The sequence below is a fragment of the Liolophura sinensis genome, chromosome 13 (assembly GCF_032854445.1).
Source record: "Liolophura sinensis isolate JHLJ2023 chromosome 13, CUHK_Ljap_v2, whole genome shotgun sequence".
In the NCBI taxonomy this organism is placed as follows: domain Eukaryota; kingdom Metazoa; phylum Mollusca; class Polyplacophora; order Chitonida; family Chitonidae; genus Liolophura; species Liolophura sinensis.
The window spans coordinates 25,927,218-25,945,479 of NC_088307.1; the positions used below are offsets into that span (position 1 = coordinate 25,927,218).

Consider the following 18,262-nt stretch of genomic DNA (forward strand, 5'->3'; position numbering starts at 1 on the left):
TTTAGCCCTATAGGCCAGTCTGTGGCTGAAAATCACCATACTGTTACGTGATTGTTGATTTGGGGCATCATGTCTGGTGTCTTTGGCATGGCATTCCAGTGAGTCAGCACTATCAATACATGTACATGTATATCTGAAATAGGATCAGCCTGCTACAAGGGAAGACTGGTTTTGATATGACTGAAGTACATGTAATATTGAATGTACATGTAACAAATAAACAAATTTATATTCGTAAACAGAGATGACAGATGCATTACACATACATATACACACACATTGTATCTGTAAAGTTCACGTGTCACATCCTGCAATTGCAGATGCCATTTGTTTAGCCCCTGTAAAAATTAAAACCATTGCTTTGCAACATTTCATCTGTACCATAATACTTTTGATGTATTATGTGTATGCTTATTTTTAATGAAAGATTAAAAGTCCTGTGAAATGTGAATGAAGTAAACATGTTTTTGTTGGAAAACTGTAAGAATTCAATAGTAAATTTATGCCAGTATTTATATTTTGCTCTCTTTCAGTTTTACTCTAACCCTGATAGATGCTCTAGATACACTTATAGTAAGTATGGTCCTGACTTAATTTATTTATTTAGGTAATTCTTTTGCTCATTTTCATTCAAAAGTTTAATTCAATTTACTAAGCAATGCAAGGCAGAAGCTTTCTTTCCTTACAGTTCGTGCTAGAATAAAGTAAAGCTACCTCATTACATTATTATGACAGCTCACATCTGTGGGACGCACACAGGAAAGGCATGTGTTTAACAGGTACATTGTATATGTCACATATAAAACCTTAGCGATGACGGTTTTTGTGAGCTTTCTGGTGACGTATAAATTACATGTACATGTTCTTGTGCACTGAAGGATAACAGCAGTCAATCCAGCTTGGACCTTAGCGTTTATTGAGCAGGAAAAGTCGACCTATTTATTTGATTTTAAGTTACATGGCCAGTATTGCCGTATAGATGATGGAAATAGGAGTGCTAGATCTAAATATTGAAGCTGCCTTTTCAAAAATTTATCAATAAGGTAGTTTTGAATTTCCTCCCACCATAATGTTGGTTGCTGTCGTATAAGTGCAGTATTCTTGAGTATGGCCTAAAACTCCAATCAAATAAATAAATAAATAAATAAATCACAAGTCACATGGTAAGGACTGTTTGAACTCAGAACGCCTCTGTTACATGCTCTTACTGTGTTGTGTATTATAAGTGGGAGATTGTACGGATATCTCAGTTCACTATAGGCCTGCAAACTATGTACATGTTTCTCCTTATGGACTATGTATGGTCATTGTTTATTCATGTACTGCTTTTCTTTTGTTTTTCAGGTATTGGGTGATTTGGAGGGATTTGAGAAAGCTGTGAAAAATGTGATCAGAGAAGCAAGATTTGATAGTGACATCGTTGTGTCTGTGTTTGAAACGAACATACGAGTATTGGGGTAAGTTACGGCTGTATGTGTGTAACTTTTAACTGTTCTAAAATTAAATGGACGGGGATCTCCCCAATTGCTAGGTCATATATATCAAAGTTGGTGGAAGTGCCACATGTAAGATTACGTTAAAGAGCACCATTGATCCCTTATTACCAGGGAGACCAAGAAAAAAAACGGAAGCAGGGGAATCGTAAAGAAGGCCTAATCTGAAATTGATGTTTTGAACCCACCTGAGAGTGACATAACGATTGAAAGACAAACCCCTTAAAAGGGACACAGAAGCAATGCCGATTGGCTAACAGCGAAGATTTGCTGGGTTAAATCTTGCAGCTTTGTTCACGTTTGAATAAATGGATACTTTAAGTATTGATCCCGTGTGTCACCATGAACGGGATGTAGCTGCCTGTGCATCAGGGGATCCCGGTGACAGTAAGAATGGGATCCCGGTGACAGTAAGAGTGGGATCCCAGTGACAGTAACAATGGGATCCCGGTGACAGTAAGAATGGGATCCCGGTGACAGTAAGAATGGGATCCCAGTGACAGTAAGAATGGGATCCCGGTGACAGTAAGAATGGGATCCCACTGACAGTAAGAATCAGATAGCATTTTTGTGGCAGTTTTCACTGTCTTAAGTTCGTTGGAGCAGGAAAGTTCTTCGGTTACTCACCAAAGGTGGGTGGTTTCCCTCAAGGGCGTCACTTTCTTCCACCCACAGACCCAAATGCACTGCATCAGTGAAATTCTTGAGTATTGAACATCAAACATTTAACAAGAATCCTTCCATCAGTTGGTAAATCATGTCTCAGCCACTTGTGTTTTACTTTGTCAGGGGGTTACTAGGAGCTCACTGTGCAGCAGCTTTCCTGAAGAAGAAGCGTCAAGGGATGATGTGGTACAACGAGGAGCTGTTGCTCATGGCAAAGGACGTGGGGCAGCGACTTTTGCCGGCCTTTAACACCAGTACCGGCATGCCCTTCCCCCGTGTGAGTTTCAGTGGTGAAGGCTCGCAACAGTCCATAAAACTCTTGGCTGTACACATCGTAATATTATTTCACCAAATGTTGATTTTATGAGATGACACCATTTGTTTGATTCTGATCAATTCCAGTGTTATTGCAGTGCCATGTGTTTAATTTCTGAGCAGAAAGACTGATGTGTTGGCTTCAAAAGTGTGTTTTTGTGGCCTTTATATATCTCTTTTGGTGAAATACATGTACAGTAAAGTAATTTCAGGAACATTAATCCATTAACTAAAATTAAAAGACGTAGATAAATTTGTGAACTGTTCAGTCTTTTAAAAGGGAAAAAAGGTTTCTGACATCTTCTAATGTTTCTGTTCATCATACAATTCAAGGTCATCACAGCACAGACATGATTCCTGTGATTTTGTCACTTAAATACTGACCCACTTCGTCAAAGTATTTATTAGAATGAGTTTAAAAGAATTGATAAAGTGTAAAGGCACTAACATTTAGAGTGGCAGGAACATAACATATCCTATGTGTACTTCATGAGCCCAAAATTTATTTATTTATTTATTTGATTGGTGTTTTACGCTGTACTCAAGAATATTTCACTTATTCAAAGGCTGTCAACATTATGCTGGGTGGAAACCGGGCACAGCCCTGGGGAAACCCACACCCATCCGCAGGTTGGTGACAGACCTTCCCACTTACGGCCGGAGAGGAAGCCAGCATGAGCTGGACTTGAACTCACACCGACCCCATTGGTGAGAGACTCCTGGGTCATTACACTGCACTAGCGCGCTAACCAACTGAGCAACGAAGGCCCCCATGAACCCAAAATGCATTTACTTATAAATCTATTGTTCATGTATCTAATCCACTATCACAGTTAGACCAAACGACTCCCCGGTATTTAAGGTTTGGTGTAAATATGAATTGTTTCCTTCCTGGTTACCAACAGGTGGATTTTTTGTTGTTTATTTTGTGTTCTATTTTTAGGGAGGGTTTTTTTAAGGTCTTTACATATTTACTTTTTGGATCTCTTTTCTGCTCTCTTCTTTGTCATTTATTTACTTTTTTGATCCACATTTCTGCTCTCTTCTTTGCAGTCCATCAAATGATGACCTCCCTCTTGTTTATTTCCTACAGGTGAACCTGAAGTACGGCTTAGCTAAGACGGTTGCTCGTACAGGTCATGAGAAGGACACCTGTACTGCCTGTGCAGGAACCATGATACTAGAGTTCGCTGCCTTGAGTAGATTGACAGGGGACCCTGTCTTTGAGGTAGGTTTTTTTTTTGATTATACACCTGTAATGTGGCTTACTTTATGGAAGAGTATTGTTTATTTTGGCGTCGTTTCTTTGAATGGCCATCATGATTACAGATTTGCTTCATTTTATAGAGTCCTAAAGTTCATTATCGTTTTGTTGTTCACCATGACCACCTGAGTTGAAACCTATTGACAATCAGGAGGCCATCTGCAGCCTAGTGTTTGGCGTGCTAGCACAGCACAATGACCCAGAAGCCTATCACAAATGCGATTGCTTTGAGTTCAAGTCCCCTTCATGCTGGCTTCCTCTCCGTGGGAAGGTCAACCAGCAACCGACAAATGGTCCTGGGATTCCCTCGGTCTTTGCTCGGTTTTCTGACATGATAATGCTGGCTTCTGCTGTATGAGTGAAATATTCTTGAGTATGGCATAAAATACCAATCAAATAAATACATAAATAAATATTGACAATCAGTCGTGTCAAAATTTTTGTCATGTATTTGGTGTTTCACGTCAACATATTTCAAGAACTGCTTCAATTAAGACATTAAAATGGGACAGTAATGTGCTTTTTGATCATCAACACCAGGCCTGATGGCATAATCTGTTATTCTCTCTCCCGTCTCCAGGACCTTATTAGTCTCTAACATCTTGACGTGTTGTTGTTGTCTTTGCAGGAGAAAGCGAGGAAAGCGATGGATTTTATCTGGCGTCAGCGGCACCGCTCCACAGACCTGGTGGGGACGGTCATCAATATACACAGTGGAGACTGGGTCAGAAGAGGTATAGAATCTCCATGTCTTCACAGACTAATCTTTGTAGTGGCCTAGTGGTTAGCATGCTAGCGCAGCACAAGGACCCAGGAGCCTGTTACCAATGCGATCGTTGTGAGTCGACCTCATGCTGATTTCCTCTCCGGTCGTACATGGGAAGTTCTGACAGCAACCTGCGGATGCTTGTGGGTTCCCACCATAATGTTAACGTAAAACTGGAATTAAATACATAAATGTTAATGTGAACAGACTGTGTTTAGTGATTGAAAGTGTTTGATTTTCCATCAAATCTAAAATCTCAATAGAACTCTCAGAAATCAGGCAAAATGTGCAACTCACATGTGCGTGAAATTTTTGATCAGTTCATACGGTATTGCACATTTTGAGAGGATTGCTTTGATCTGTTTTAAACCATCTAATACATGTTCTTATTAGAACCATGTGTCCCTTTTCAGTTTTCTTATTCATTCCATGTTTCATGTTTTGCAGACAGTGGAGTTGGTGCTGGCATCGACTCCTATTATGAGTATGTGTTAAAGGCTTACATTTTACTGGGAGATGACACCTACCTGGACAGGTTCAACAAGGTGAGTATTCTGACCATTTTGAGGCGAGCTGGGAAGTCCCTAAGCCCAGCACAGACGAGAGCCAAATGCTCATCTATTGACCACAAGTAACTAAAACCTCCTCATGTGTGTGCAGTTTTTAGTGAGGTTTTCAACTTGCGAGACGACGAGTCAAGTGTCTAGCCGCTTTGATATTTTCAGGCAGGCGAGAGAAAATTTCACTGTGTGCGGTGAATATAGGCCACTATCCCAAGCAGATACATAAACAGGCCAATAGAAATGCACTAATAAATCATGTGACTTTTGCCAGCTGTTGTTCTAAATGGCGTTTGAAATGATGACTGATCTAGTAACAAAGTCACCAATTTTCATTGATAAGGAACTCGTAAGCGATGACGTCTCTATTTTTAACAATAAATTCGGAGTAAACTCTCCTGTACCGCATCGTCTGAGCCATTTTGCCTCTGATAAGCCATTTGAAGGTCATCTGACTGGTCACATGACCAGCTTCATCTGTAAGCCAAATGCTTATCATCTGCATACAACTTCTTCACTGAGGCAACAACCTCGTCTGGTCAGTGGCTGAGCATTTGGCTTCGTCTGCCGAGTTGCACGTATGTAAATTTTTCTGCCTAGCTGTAGCTGTGAAGCTGTACAAACTGTATGCCATAATGCACTTATGGGACAGTTAACAGTTTGTACCATGAATGAATGAAACCTTTACTTAAAACTGTTACTGTAAAGTTTGCTCTTCCCAAAGGCCCTCTTTAATAATATATGAGTTAAAACAGAATATACAATTCCATTTTTTAAAACCTGAAAACCGTCAATAATATATCACTTCATACATCAGCTGAAATCATAGGCAAGTAGACATGTGGTTACAGTTTACTGGTTGAAATATGCAGTATTTAGTGATGGGACTATTTTGAAAACAGCACAGTAAAAGTTGATTTGTGGAAGAGAATCATGATAGAAGTAACAGGACATGGTTTGCTTGGTGATTTCATTCTCAGGTTTATTTTTCATTTGTAAATACTTAAATTTGATACAGAAATTTATCTATTCATTTATTTAATGAATTGCTGTTTTACGCTGTACTCAAGAATATTTCACTTTTACGATGGCCAGCATTATGGTGGGAGGAAACCCATAAGAGTTACAAAAGTTGAAGTAATGTTTATAAGAAGATACTACTTAATATGCAGAGCTTCTGTGCCCTGGGGCAACCTAGTTATCTGATTTGTTGGTCATTAATCAAAGGGATGAGGTGCTCATTTACAGCTCCCACTGATTTAGTGAGGTGCCTTAGTGAGATGCCTTAGTAGTGAGGTGCCTTAGTTGTGAGGTGCCTCAGTAGTGGGGTGCCTTAGTAGTGGGATGCCTTAGTAGTGAGGTGCCTTAGTGAGATGCCTTAGTAGTGAGGTGTCACAGTTTCATGAACTCTGCTATCGATTATGATGAAGTTCTATTCACTCATAAGTTTGACTACCATTATTATATGCATGGTTAAGAATTTTCAGCTCCATTCTGGCTTCCTCTCCGGTTGTACATGGGAATGTCTTCCAGCAACCTACGGAGGGTTGTGGGTTTCCTCTGGGCTCTGCCTGGTTTCTTCCCACCATAATGCTGAATGCCGTCATATAAGTGAAATATTCTTGAGTACGGCGTAAAACACCAATCAAATAGATAAATAAATTTTCAGGTCACCATCTGGTTTCAGCAGCTTCAAGCAAAAATCATGGTTTGCAAATACTGCGCATGTAGCTAACCTTTGACATTTGTCCAAAACTAATCGTTTTGCTAATGGAGTTGGGCTTGTAGAAGAAATTTCAACTGATTCTGAAGGAAAATATTCCCTGTACTATATACATGTAAGTGTAATACGCTTAACACCCATTAAATAAATAGAGAAAAAAGAAGTGCTTGTGATCTGACATCGTCTGTATATTGTGCAACCGTGTTGTTGTTGTTGCAGCATTACGATGCAGTGATGAAGTACATCAGTCAGGGGCCATTGCTGGTAGATGTACAGATGCACAAACCTCAGGCTAACTCCAGACATTATATGGACTCCTTACTGGCCTTCTGGCCAGGCTTACAAGTAAGTTAAGTTACAAGTAAGCAAACTACAACCCAGAAGGTCACTATAAGTGAACCAGTAGCTGGCTACTTTTAGTCTATGACCCTCATACTTTGTTTGTAGGGTTATATGTGTATGTGTAAAATCCATCTTTATATCTGTCAGCAAAGCACTGTTTAGCAAAATTTGCTCCCACTCTTCCACATTCTCTTAACACTATCTTTTGGTTAATAATGGTCCACAGGCTTTTTTATTTCTGACTAGATCAACAACTGCTTTTGTACATGTACTTGGTTAGTAGAATATGCACAAAGTCAACTGAAACAAATGGCATCTTTCTGTGGTCACATGATGTTGATTGTGAAACACCACGTTGTGCAAACTGTCCAGCTGATAGAGGATAGCGTGGGAGCCGTGTGAAATCACGCAGCAAAATTTGAGATTTCATGAAAAGTGGAGGAAAGAGACCATTTGTCAGATTTCTAAATTCATAAAATTTTCAATACTCTGCACAGCTTCTTAAAAAGTGTGTTTTAGTCCATTTTTTAAGTTTTATTTATACTCACAGTCTGTTTTTCTTTTACAAAAAGCTTATAAAGCTAAGCATTGCTCCTACAAGTTCAGTTGTATGTTCTGTCATGTACTGTGAAATCGGTGAAACGATATTGGGATTTGAATGATGGGGCTATTCTCTTTATCGTGTTTACTGTATTTCTTCCATAGTTTAGTATTTTGTGACACATTTTGTTTGATTCTGATTGATTTATTCACCCGTAAAGACCAGGTTTTCTATTTTGTGAAGTTTGATTAACTTCTTATCTGAAAAACGTAAGTGTTGGCATTAAACATGTCATTTCAAGACGTTTGTGTGCTGTGAAAGTCCAATTTACCTACGAAAATTAAGTTAATACAGTAATTGTTATTTGGGATCATTTGGCGCATTACACTTTTGTTACATAAGAGTCTACAGAAGCCATTAACCTGAAGCATAAGTAGATCTTGAAACCTAAAAGTTATTTTTTTTTTATTCAGGTATTAAAAGGCGACATTCGCCCAGCAATAGAAACCCATGAGATGCTCTACCAAGTCATGCAAAGACACAACTTTCTTCCAGAGGTATGGGTTGTCTCCCTTTTGTTTTAGTAACGGTAGCTGAAAAACCCATTGTAATGTACTAAGTGTGTTGTGTGTAATGTTCTCCATTTATAATGTGTAATGTACCGCGTGAGTAATATGTAATGTACTGATGAGTAGTGAGGAATGTACTGCATGAGTAATGTGTTATGTACTGCATGTATAGTGTGTAATGTACTGCTTGGGTAATGTGTGATATACTGCATGAGTAATGTGTAATGTACTGCGTGAGTAATGTGTAATGTACTGCATGAGTAATGTGTGATGTACTGCATGAGTAATGTGTAATGTACTGCGTGAGTAATGTGTAATGTACTGCATGAGTAATGTGTGATGTACTGCATGAGTAATGAGTAATGTACTGCGTGAGTAATGTGTAATGTACTGCATGAGTAATATGTAATGTACTGCATGAGTAATATGTAATGTACTGATGAGTAATGAGGAATGTACTGCATGAGTAATGTGTTATGTACTGCATGTATAGTGTGTAATGTACTGCTTGGGTAATGTGTGATATACTGCATGAGTAATGTACTGTGTGAGCAATGTGTAATGTACTGCTTGAGTAATGTGTAATGTACTGCTTGAGTAATGAGTAATGTACTGCATGAGTAATGTGTAATTTACTGCTTGAGTAATGTGTAATGTTCTGCTTGAGTAATGAGGAATGTACTGCATGAGTAATGTGTGATGTACTGCATGTATAGTGTGTAATGTACTGCTTGGGTAATGTGTGATGTACTGCATGATTAATGTGTGATGTACTGCATGTATAGTGTGTAATGTACTGCTTGAGTAATGAGTAATGTACTGCATGAGTAATGTGTAATTTACTGCTTGAGTAATGTGTAATGTACTGCTTGGGTAATGTGTGATGTACTGCGTGAGTAATGTGTAATGTACTGCTTAAGTAATGTGTAATGTACTGCATGAGTAATTTGTAATGTACTTCATGTATAATGTGTAATGTATGGCATGAGTTATGTGTTATGTACTGAATGGGTTTGTATCACATGTGTAACCTAGCCTATGTAGCTTTGTGTCCAAAATCAAATGGAGTAATAAAAAAAAAATTGCACTGAAAGTTGCTATTTTTATGTCCAGAAAGGTTGAGGAATGAGAGTAAGTTCTACATAGTGGGATGTAAATTTTCTTTGATTTTCCCAGGCCTTCACTACAGACTTCCGCGTACACTGGGGACAGCATCCACTCAGGCCAGAGTTTGTCGAGTCTACTTACTTCCTCTACAAGGTATGAACACATCACCAAGCCATTCTTACAAAATAATATTTTTTTTATGGCACAATCCGATCCTGCCATAGAAAATAAGTTGGGTGCGTAGGAAGTTCTTTTTTTTTTATTCGGGCCAATGAAAAAGAACAAGATTTTAAGGAAATTGAGATTGAAAGAGAATGAAAAAAAAAAGAAAAACTTACATCAAAACCCAGATAAATGGTGTGGAATAGGGTCCTTTTTTTTGCAGGATCTGTTAGGTTATGCAAACAAACGTATTTTTGATGATGGTAGTATCTGCAGTGTATAAATACACTCCCTATTCAGGTTTTCAACTCTGTAAACTTCCTTGTGAAACGCTCAAGATCTGTGAGCATCCAAATAAAACTAGCATGACGTCAAAGAGATATCACATAATTATTCTGTTTAGGCTTTAATATTTTCGTCTATGTTTGCAAATTGTGATCAAAGTTATATTGAGAGATAACAGTTGATTTTAATTGAACTTTTCAACACCCTGGACAGTTCATTTTGGGGGTTAATACAACATAATCATGTTAATTAATGATGGTTTTGGCCATCATATTAATGCACAAAATGATTTGTTTACTGTTAGTAGCATTAAATAAAGTGTTACCAGTGCCTTAATGTTCACAAGTGACCAGATCAAACCCAGGAACGTGAACCCAGGAACCCAGCCGCAAATATGCTTCTGAAAGCAGAACAAGAAGACCATCACACTCTCAAAACAATAACAACAATGGCCTAGCCCCATAAAGTCGTACTGGCCCAGATAACACAGTTCGTAGAGGGTCCGCTTTGGGAGCGGTAGATCCAGTGTCAATCCTTGGTCAAGTCACACCCAGGACCTTAAAAGAGGAAGTTGCAACTTCCTCGCTTGGCGTTCAACATGAAGGGATAGTGCCACGACTGGTTGACCTGTACCAGTATACAGGGAGGCGACTAACTTGCCTTCGCTAAAGGTTCTTTGTGAAGCAGCACTACAGAAAAGAGCAGTAGAAATCCGTCCGGCAACAAGGAGGCACATTACATGCACTCTAAGGATTCCTTCGTCGTCATATGACAGAAATTGTTAATTAGGACGTTAAACCCCAAGCACTCACCCACTTACTCAGTAAAGCTCTTGTCACAGCTTAAAAAAATTAGACCTGACACAAAAACGCACAATAGATGCTGCCTCAGTTGCCGCCTTTGCCATTATGTTTACTTTGTGCACCAGGTGGGATTTAAACCTTACTCTACATTTACCAGCGTCCAGGGTTCATACAGGGCTGTTAAAAGCATTGAAAAGCCTGGAATTTGAAAGTAGATTTTCCAGGTTTTGGAAAGTCTGGAAAGTCATGGGAAACTGAGCTACTGTGCGTAGTATGCTGGTATTCTTGTGGAAAAATTTGATTTCACGCACCTTTGATATTAAGGTACATGTATGTATATATATGTGTATATGAAAGACGGAAAAGTTCAACTAATTATGATAATTTTACATTGCTTTAAGCATGTATGAATGTAAAATATTCATTCAAAGTAGCCTGGAAAATGTGAATTTTGGGAATGAAACAGTGTGGAAGAAGCTTGGAAATTTGAAATCCTCAAAGTGTATGAACTGTGAGTGTCGGCAAAGTAACGGAAATTTCATCTCTAATATCCAGGCAACTGGTGACCATCATTACTTGGACGTTGGGAAAAAAGTGATGGAGAATTTGGAAGAGCATGCCAGAGTTCCTTGTGGATTTGCTGCCATCAGAGATGTGACGAAGGGCTCACATGAAGACCAGTAAGTCCTCTGATTAGTGATGTTAATTTTGGGTGTTAGCTGGGTGGGAGTTTTGGGTGGTAGCTGGGTGGCAGTTTTGGGTGGGATTTTCCCTATTGCAGTACATCATATCTTGACTCACATTACTGTATGTGCTCATCCCCCCCCCCCTCCAATAAAAAAAAAACCATGAAAGAACGGATAGAAATGTGAGATGAGGCCTGCCCACTGCCCATCCACTACATCGTTGGACATTAAGATTTGATACATGTTGAAGGGGCCTTTGTGGCCTAGTGGTTTATAGGGTGCCAGCACAGAATAATGGTCTGGGAGCCTCTCAACAATATGGTCAATGTGAGTTCAAATCCAGCTAGGGGCCTCCTTGGCCCAGGGCATTAGCACGCCAACACACTAGCACAGTGCAATAACCTAGGAGCCTCCCTCCAATGCGGTTGCTGTGAGTTCAAGTCCTGCTCATGCTGGCTTCCTCTCCGGACATACATGGAAAGGTCTGCAGCAACTTGCGGATGGTTGTGGGTTTTCCCTGGGCTCTGCTGAGTTTCCTCCCACCATAATGCTGGTTGCAGTCATATAAGTGAAATATTTTTAAGTGCGGCGTAAAACATCAATCAAGTAAATAAATAAATCAAATCCAGCTTATGCTGGCTTCCAGTCTGGTCACCTGTGAACTGCCACCAACCTGCTGATGGTCATGGGTTTCCCCCAGGGTCTACCCGTTTTGCTCTCACCATAGTGCTGACTGCTGTCATATAAGTGAAATGTTTTTGAGTGTGGCATGACACACCAATGAAGTAAACAAAATAAGTAAAATAGGTACACATTGCCGCAGTCATTGCTCTTTGGTAATTGCCACAAGGAGAGCCCTTTCCCCTGTATACAGCTTGTTAGCCTAAGGTCAAGTTCCTGACCGTTTTTCCCAGGCCTGCCCAAATCATGCAGCCGATATGTTCCTGTTAAATAAATAATGGATAACATTTTTTAGTTCAAGAGAGTTTCATTTACACGATACATGTACATGTTGTATCTGTTCCCAGGATGGACTCATACGTGCTGGCGGAGACATTCAAGTATCTCTACCTGTTGTTTGCTGAGAAGGATGATTTGTTGTTTGATGTTGACGAGTTCTTGTTTACCACAGAGGCTCACTTGTTGCCTCTGTCATTATCTATTGTTAACAAGACAACACCGGGCTCCTCTCCCATTAAGGTAGGTGTCTTTTGATGTTGACAAGTTTTTCTTTACCACAGAGGCTCACTTGTTGCCTCTGTCATTATCTATTGTTAACAAGACAACACCTGGCCACCTCCCCCATTAAGGTAGGTGTCGTTTGATGTTGACAAGTTTTTCTTTACCACAGAGGCTCACTTGTTGCCTCTGTCATTATCTATTGTTAACAAGACAACACCTGGCCACCTCCCCCATTAAGGTAGGTGTCGTTTGATGTTGACAAGTTTTTCTTTACCACAGAGGCTCACTTGTTGCCTTTGTCATCATCTATTGTTAAGAAGACAACACCTGGCTCCTATCCCATTAAGGTAGGTGTCGTCTGATGTTGACAAGTTTTTCTTTACCACAGATGCTCACTTGCTGCCTCTGTCATTATCTATTGTTAACAAGACAACACCGGGCTCCTCTCCCATTAAGGTAGGTGTCTTTTGATGTTGACAAGTTTTTCTTTACCACAGAGGCTCACTTGTTGCCTCTGTCATTATCTATTGTTAACAAGACAACACCGGGCTCCTCTCCCATTAAGGTAGGCGTAGTTTGATGTTGACAAGGTTTTCTTTACCATGGAGACTCACTTGTTGCCTCTGTCATTATCTATTGTTAACAAAACAACACCTGGCTCCTCTCCCATTAAGTTCGGTGTTATTTGATGCTGACAAGTTTTTCTTTACCACAGAGGCTCACTTGTTGCCTCTGTCATTATCTATTGTTAACAAGACAACACCTGGCCACCTCCCCATTAAGTTCGGTGTTGTTTGATGTTGACAAGTTTTTCTTTCCCATGGACAGTGGTTGGGGACTAAGCCTGCAGTTAGTGGTATGGTATACAAAGACCATTGTCACTTCTTTATCATGGACAGTTGTTGGGGACTAAGCGTGCAGGTAGTGGTATAGTATACAAAGACCATTGTCACTTCTTTACCATGGACAGTTGTTGGGGACTAAGCGTGCAGGTAGTGGTGTGGTATACAAAGACCATTGTCACTTCTTTACCATGGACAGTTGTTGGGGACTAAGCGTGCAGGTAGTGGTATGGTATACAAAGACCATTATCACTTCTTTACCATGGACTGTTGTTGGGGACTAAGCGTGCAGGTAGTGGTGTGGTATACAAAGACCATTGTCACTTCTTTATCATGGACAGTTGTTGGGGACTAAGCGTGCAGGTAGTGGTATGGTATACAAAGACCATTGTCACTTCTTTACCATGGACAGTTGTTGGGGACTAAGCGTGCAGGTAGTGGTATGGTATACAAAGACCATTGTCACTTCTTTACCATGGACAGTTGTTGGGGACTAAGCATGCAGGTAGTGGTGTGGTATACAAAGACCATTGTCACTTCTTTACCATGGACAGTTGTTGGGGACTAAGCGTGCAGGTAGTGGTATGGTATACAAAGACCATTGTCACTTCTTTACCATGGACAGTTGTTGGGGACTAAGCGTGCAGGTAGTGGTGTGGTATACAAAGACCATTGTCACTTCTTTATCATGGACAGTTGTTGGGGACTAAGCGTGCAGGTAGTGGTATGGTATACAAAGACCATTGTCACTTCTTTACCTTGGACTGTTGTTGGGGACTAAGCGTGCAGGTAGTGGTATGGTATACAAAGACCATTGTCACTTCTTTACCATGGACAGTTGTTGGGGACTAAGCGTGCAGGTAGTGGTATGGTATACAAAGCCCATTGTCACTTCTTTACCATGGACAGTTGTTGGGGACTAAGCGTGCAGGTAGTGGTATGGTATACAAAGACCATTGTCACTTCTTTACCATGGACAGTTGTTGGGGACTAAGCCTGCAGGTAGTGGTATGGTATACAAAGACCATTGTCACTCAGCTTCACAGATAACATTACGATTATAAGACCCTGCTTTCTGGTACAAATGTGCATAAATGGTCAGTCTATCCTGATAGACCATAAATTTCCTCCAGGATTAAATTTCCCATTTTCCCTAATTCTGAGAGCTCTATTGATTTGAGAAAGGTTTTTTGAGGTTTGTTTGGAACATGGGATGATATTCTGCTGAAAAAAATTTGTAAGTTTCAGCTCCAAAAGTAATATTTTGTGACATTTATTTGCCTCTGAAGATATAAGGATGAAATTTTAGGTTATGTATGATCTTTCTAATTATACAATGTGGCAAATATACCTCTAAAATGCCTTTTTTTTAAAGTTTTGTATCATTAGCTTAAACACTTGACATTATATACAGTCAGCATATGAGAGTGTGAGTTCATAAATCTGTTACAAGAGGCTATGCTGGAGACTAGCAAATCAGATTTTGCTATTTTTTGGGGGATAATGGAATTCTTCAACCGTTTTGCATGTTTGCAAAGTGTTTATTTAAGCATATCCTGAAGGCATTATTCTTTGTGGACTGATAAAATTATACTTTTTTTCCCCTGAAATTGGCCAGTCCAACCAATTTTTTTTTTTGTTTAAAATTAAATTATAAATGTGCATAAATTGCGCTGTAAAGTGCTCTCTTATATGCCAAAAGGTTGAGGAATTATGGTAGTTCAAATAATAACTTGTGACAAAATATCAGTCACATTATAACTTCTTTAATCTTTAGAATGAGTTATGGTTTGAGTTATTCTTGGTTAATACCCGAAATATGATTTGATGAGCAAATATGGATTTTTTGGCCAAAAGTCTCTGGTTTGGCCTCTTTTAAGTATGTGATTAAACATTCATTTAATCACATTTTGTCACTTCATTTAATAACTTAGATAAAATGACATGTTTCTCAGATTACCAGGGCCAGTTACATCCTGAAGTCATCAGACGAGGAGGGTCTAGAGTCTACCCCAGATGACGAGGATAGTGAGGAGGGGTTCCACAACACGTGTCCCAACACACAGTATTTATTTCCTGATGATCGTAACTATGCAGACTCCCTGAGGAAATCCCTGAAGGACATGGTGGAGACAGTTTGCCCCAAGCCAAAGAGGAATATGTAAGTGCTCTTGCTTGGTTGTGTACGAGAATAATACTGGAAACACTGATCCTTTGTCAAAACAAAGTGTTTATTTATTTATTTATTTGATTGGTGTTTTACGCTGCACTCAAGATTATTTCACTTATATGAGGGCAGGCAGAGCCCGGGGGAAACCCACGACCATCCACAGGTTGTTGGCAGACCTTCCCACGTACAGCCGGAGAGGAAGCAACCATGAACTGGACTTAAACTCATAGCGACCGCATTGGTGGGAGGCCCCTCATTACGTCATTACGCTGCGCTAGCGCACTAACCGACAGAGCCACGGAGGCCCCAGAACAAACTGTTCTGTGACATGCAATATGTGAGAACAAGGTCCTTGAAAATCTTCAGAAACTCTTCCTTTCTTAAATGAGAGTCCAGAAACTGACAACACTGCTCAGTTTCAAAGAACTGAGTGTTGTATCCAGTGCATTATATTAGTGTAGCTGTTGTAAACTGTTGAGATAAACTGTTTAATATTTTTTGTCACGTACAGTTATTTAGAAAAATACCTTGTTCTGTCTGCCTGATAGGGATCGACCACGACTGCGTGCTATCAACTTCATTGCTGGTAACCGCGAGCAACTGGAGGCGCTGAGGAGGATGGGAATCCGGCTGGTCACCATGTCGGACGGTCGAGTCCAGCTTCTTCACACAGCATCAGAGGTACAGGTTTATCTCCCCTTTATTGCAAGTGTATTATCTCTTCTTGACAGGCATTCTGTATTATCTCCCCTTAATTTTCAAATGCATACCTGAGGCGATTAAGTGACAAACCCCATCACTTACTGGTTCTAGTGTCAGTTTTGCTTGGAGCTCCTTAAATCAGCTCCTTAGTCTACTAATTCACCTTCGAGTCACTACATGTCTTTTTGACACAACTATTAAAAAAAGATCTAGTTTTACTGGTATTGCAGAGAAAGCCACTTATAGGAGGTCGTTAAACTCTGAAGGGGACCTCCATGGCCGAGGTGGTTAGCACACCAGTGTGACGCAATGACCCAGGAGCTACTCAACAATATGGTCACTGTGGGTTCAAATCCAGCTCATGGTGACTTCTTCTGTGGTCATACCTGGGAAGGTCTTGATGGTCATGGGATTCCCCCCAGCTCTGCCCAGTTTAATCCCACCATAATCCTGCCTGGCATCGTAGAAGTGAAATATTCTTGAGTACCACAGAAAACACCAATCAAATAAATAAATGAAATAAAAAAGTCTCAGGCTTTGGCAAAAAGTAAAGAATATTGACTTGGGTCAGTCCTGTTGTTTGCCCGTCACACTTTAGTTTCAGTTCTGCTCCAGATATCATTCATTATTGATAACATTTTGTACACAGGTTCACTCTGCAGAACCTTAGATCAAGTTGTCTTATTTAGATTCCCTTGATTGTGTTTGGTTGTGAGAAAAGCTGCTTCAATCAAGTGTTGTCAGATTCTGATAAAAACAAAACTTTTGGTGTGCCCCTAATCAAGCTCAAATACCACGCATAACTTTCCCATACTTGGGTGATTGGGATAGATCTTCTCTAACTTGTTTCAAATTGATTCCTTAGCACATATCACAGTTGTAAATGCATCTTTTGAGAGCACAGCATACAACACGAAGCCCATGTCTTGTGTTTGTAGGCAGCCACAGCCCTGGATGCAGAGGAAGGCATGTTGTTCATGCAGGAAATGATTGAACTGTCCAAACACCAGCAGCATGAAGGTACCGTATTCTGCACATGTAGTACATATCATGCCACAGAGCAATTTTACAAACCATTTTATAGTCCCGCAGTTCTGTAAATGTGCAATGGGTCAGTCTCTTGATACACTTGTTGAGTTCAGACGTAGTTTTGCAGTGTGAAGATTCAGGGCCCAGTTTCACAATGATAGCGTACATGTCTGATAATTGCACATATGTGACAATGGTATGGTAGTAGCGACATACAAAATATTATGTGACAAATGTATGGTAAACAAAGAATGCTCTGTGAAACTGGGCCCAAGGCCGCACCTACTATAAATCTTTTTCAACCTGTATTAATCGCCCTGTCTTCAGTGACATTTATGCATACGGTTATTGTGAAAATTCTGCTAAAATAATTTGTTTTTTAAAGATGCAAGCTTCATCAAACTGTACAGATGATTTCTCAACACCCCATAGTTATCTCAGAATGTTTCAAAATATTGGTGGCAGAGGCTTGAAGAATTAGGGTAGACCAGTTTTTAAAAGGCATGTGTAGGGTTTGGATGTGACTTGATAGAGCAGCACTTGTTTGGACACCACTTGTTTGGGCAGCACGTGTCTGAGCAGTTTGGTAGTGCAAGTAGTAAATCTTTGATACAGTATATATTTAAAATAATTGTGTCTAGCTCTGTGAAGGGTTGTAAACTACCGTAAATGACCTAAAATTTTGCCCACCAAAGTGCATTTTTGAAGGCAAATAAATTCCCTAATATGTTGGTGCTGAAAGTTACTTCTTTCCAGTAGGAATCATCCTATCTTCCATAGAAACCATACACCACTTTCCTAAAATCAATAGAACTCACAGAGTCAGAAAAAATGAGGAAGTTTAATAATTGTGGAAGAATTTTTAAGTCATTTTGGGTAATAGCCACTTCACTGAATAAATGGATTGTACGGTACTTCAGTTGGGACTGAGGTTGTAATAATATTTTGAAACATTTAGTTCCCTCAGAAAAATGTAATTCTGTGGCGAAATTTTAAATTGTTTAGGATATGTTTGAGTTGGGCTTTAAGAATCCCATGGTTGAGATATTACCATC

General features: G+C 39.8%; 1 protein-coding gene across 1 annotated transcript in view; it reads left to right on the top strand.

Moving 5' to 3' along the window:
• The window catches only part of LOC135480206 (ER degradation-enhancing alpha-mannosidase-like protein 3), a 33,258-nt gene that overhangs the window by 4,145 nt on the left and 10,851 nt on the right, over positions 1-18,262 (top strand). The window contains exons 4-17 of the mRNA XM_064759978.1: positions 534-573; positions 1,345-1,457; positions 2,283-2,436; positions 3,568-3,702; positions 4,367-4,472; positions 4,952-5,049; positions 7,007-7,132; positions 8,144-8,227; positions 9,416-9,499; positions 11,152-11,276; positions 12,311-12,482; positions 15,262-15,467; positions 16,025-16,157; positions 17,117-17,198. Of these exons, the coding sequence (XP_064616048.1) occupies positions 534-573; positions 1,345-1,457; positions 2,283-2,436; positions 3,568-3,702; positions 4,367-4,472; positions 4,952-5,049; positions 7,007-7,132; positions 8,144-8,227; positions 9,416-9,499; positions 11,152-11,276; positions 12,311-12,482; positions 15,262-15,467; positions 16,025-16,157; positions 17,117-17,198 (1,658 nt within the window). The remainder of the gene's footprint in view (positions 1-533; positions 574-1,344; positions 1,458-2,282; positions 2,437-3,567; positions 3,703-4,366; positions 4,473-4,951; positions 5,050-7,006; positions 7,133-8,143; positions 8,228-9,415; positions 9,500-11,151; positions 11,277-12,310; positions 12,483-15,261; positions 15,468-16,024; positions 16,158-17,116; positions 17,199-18,262) is intronic.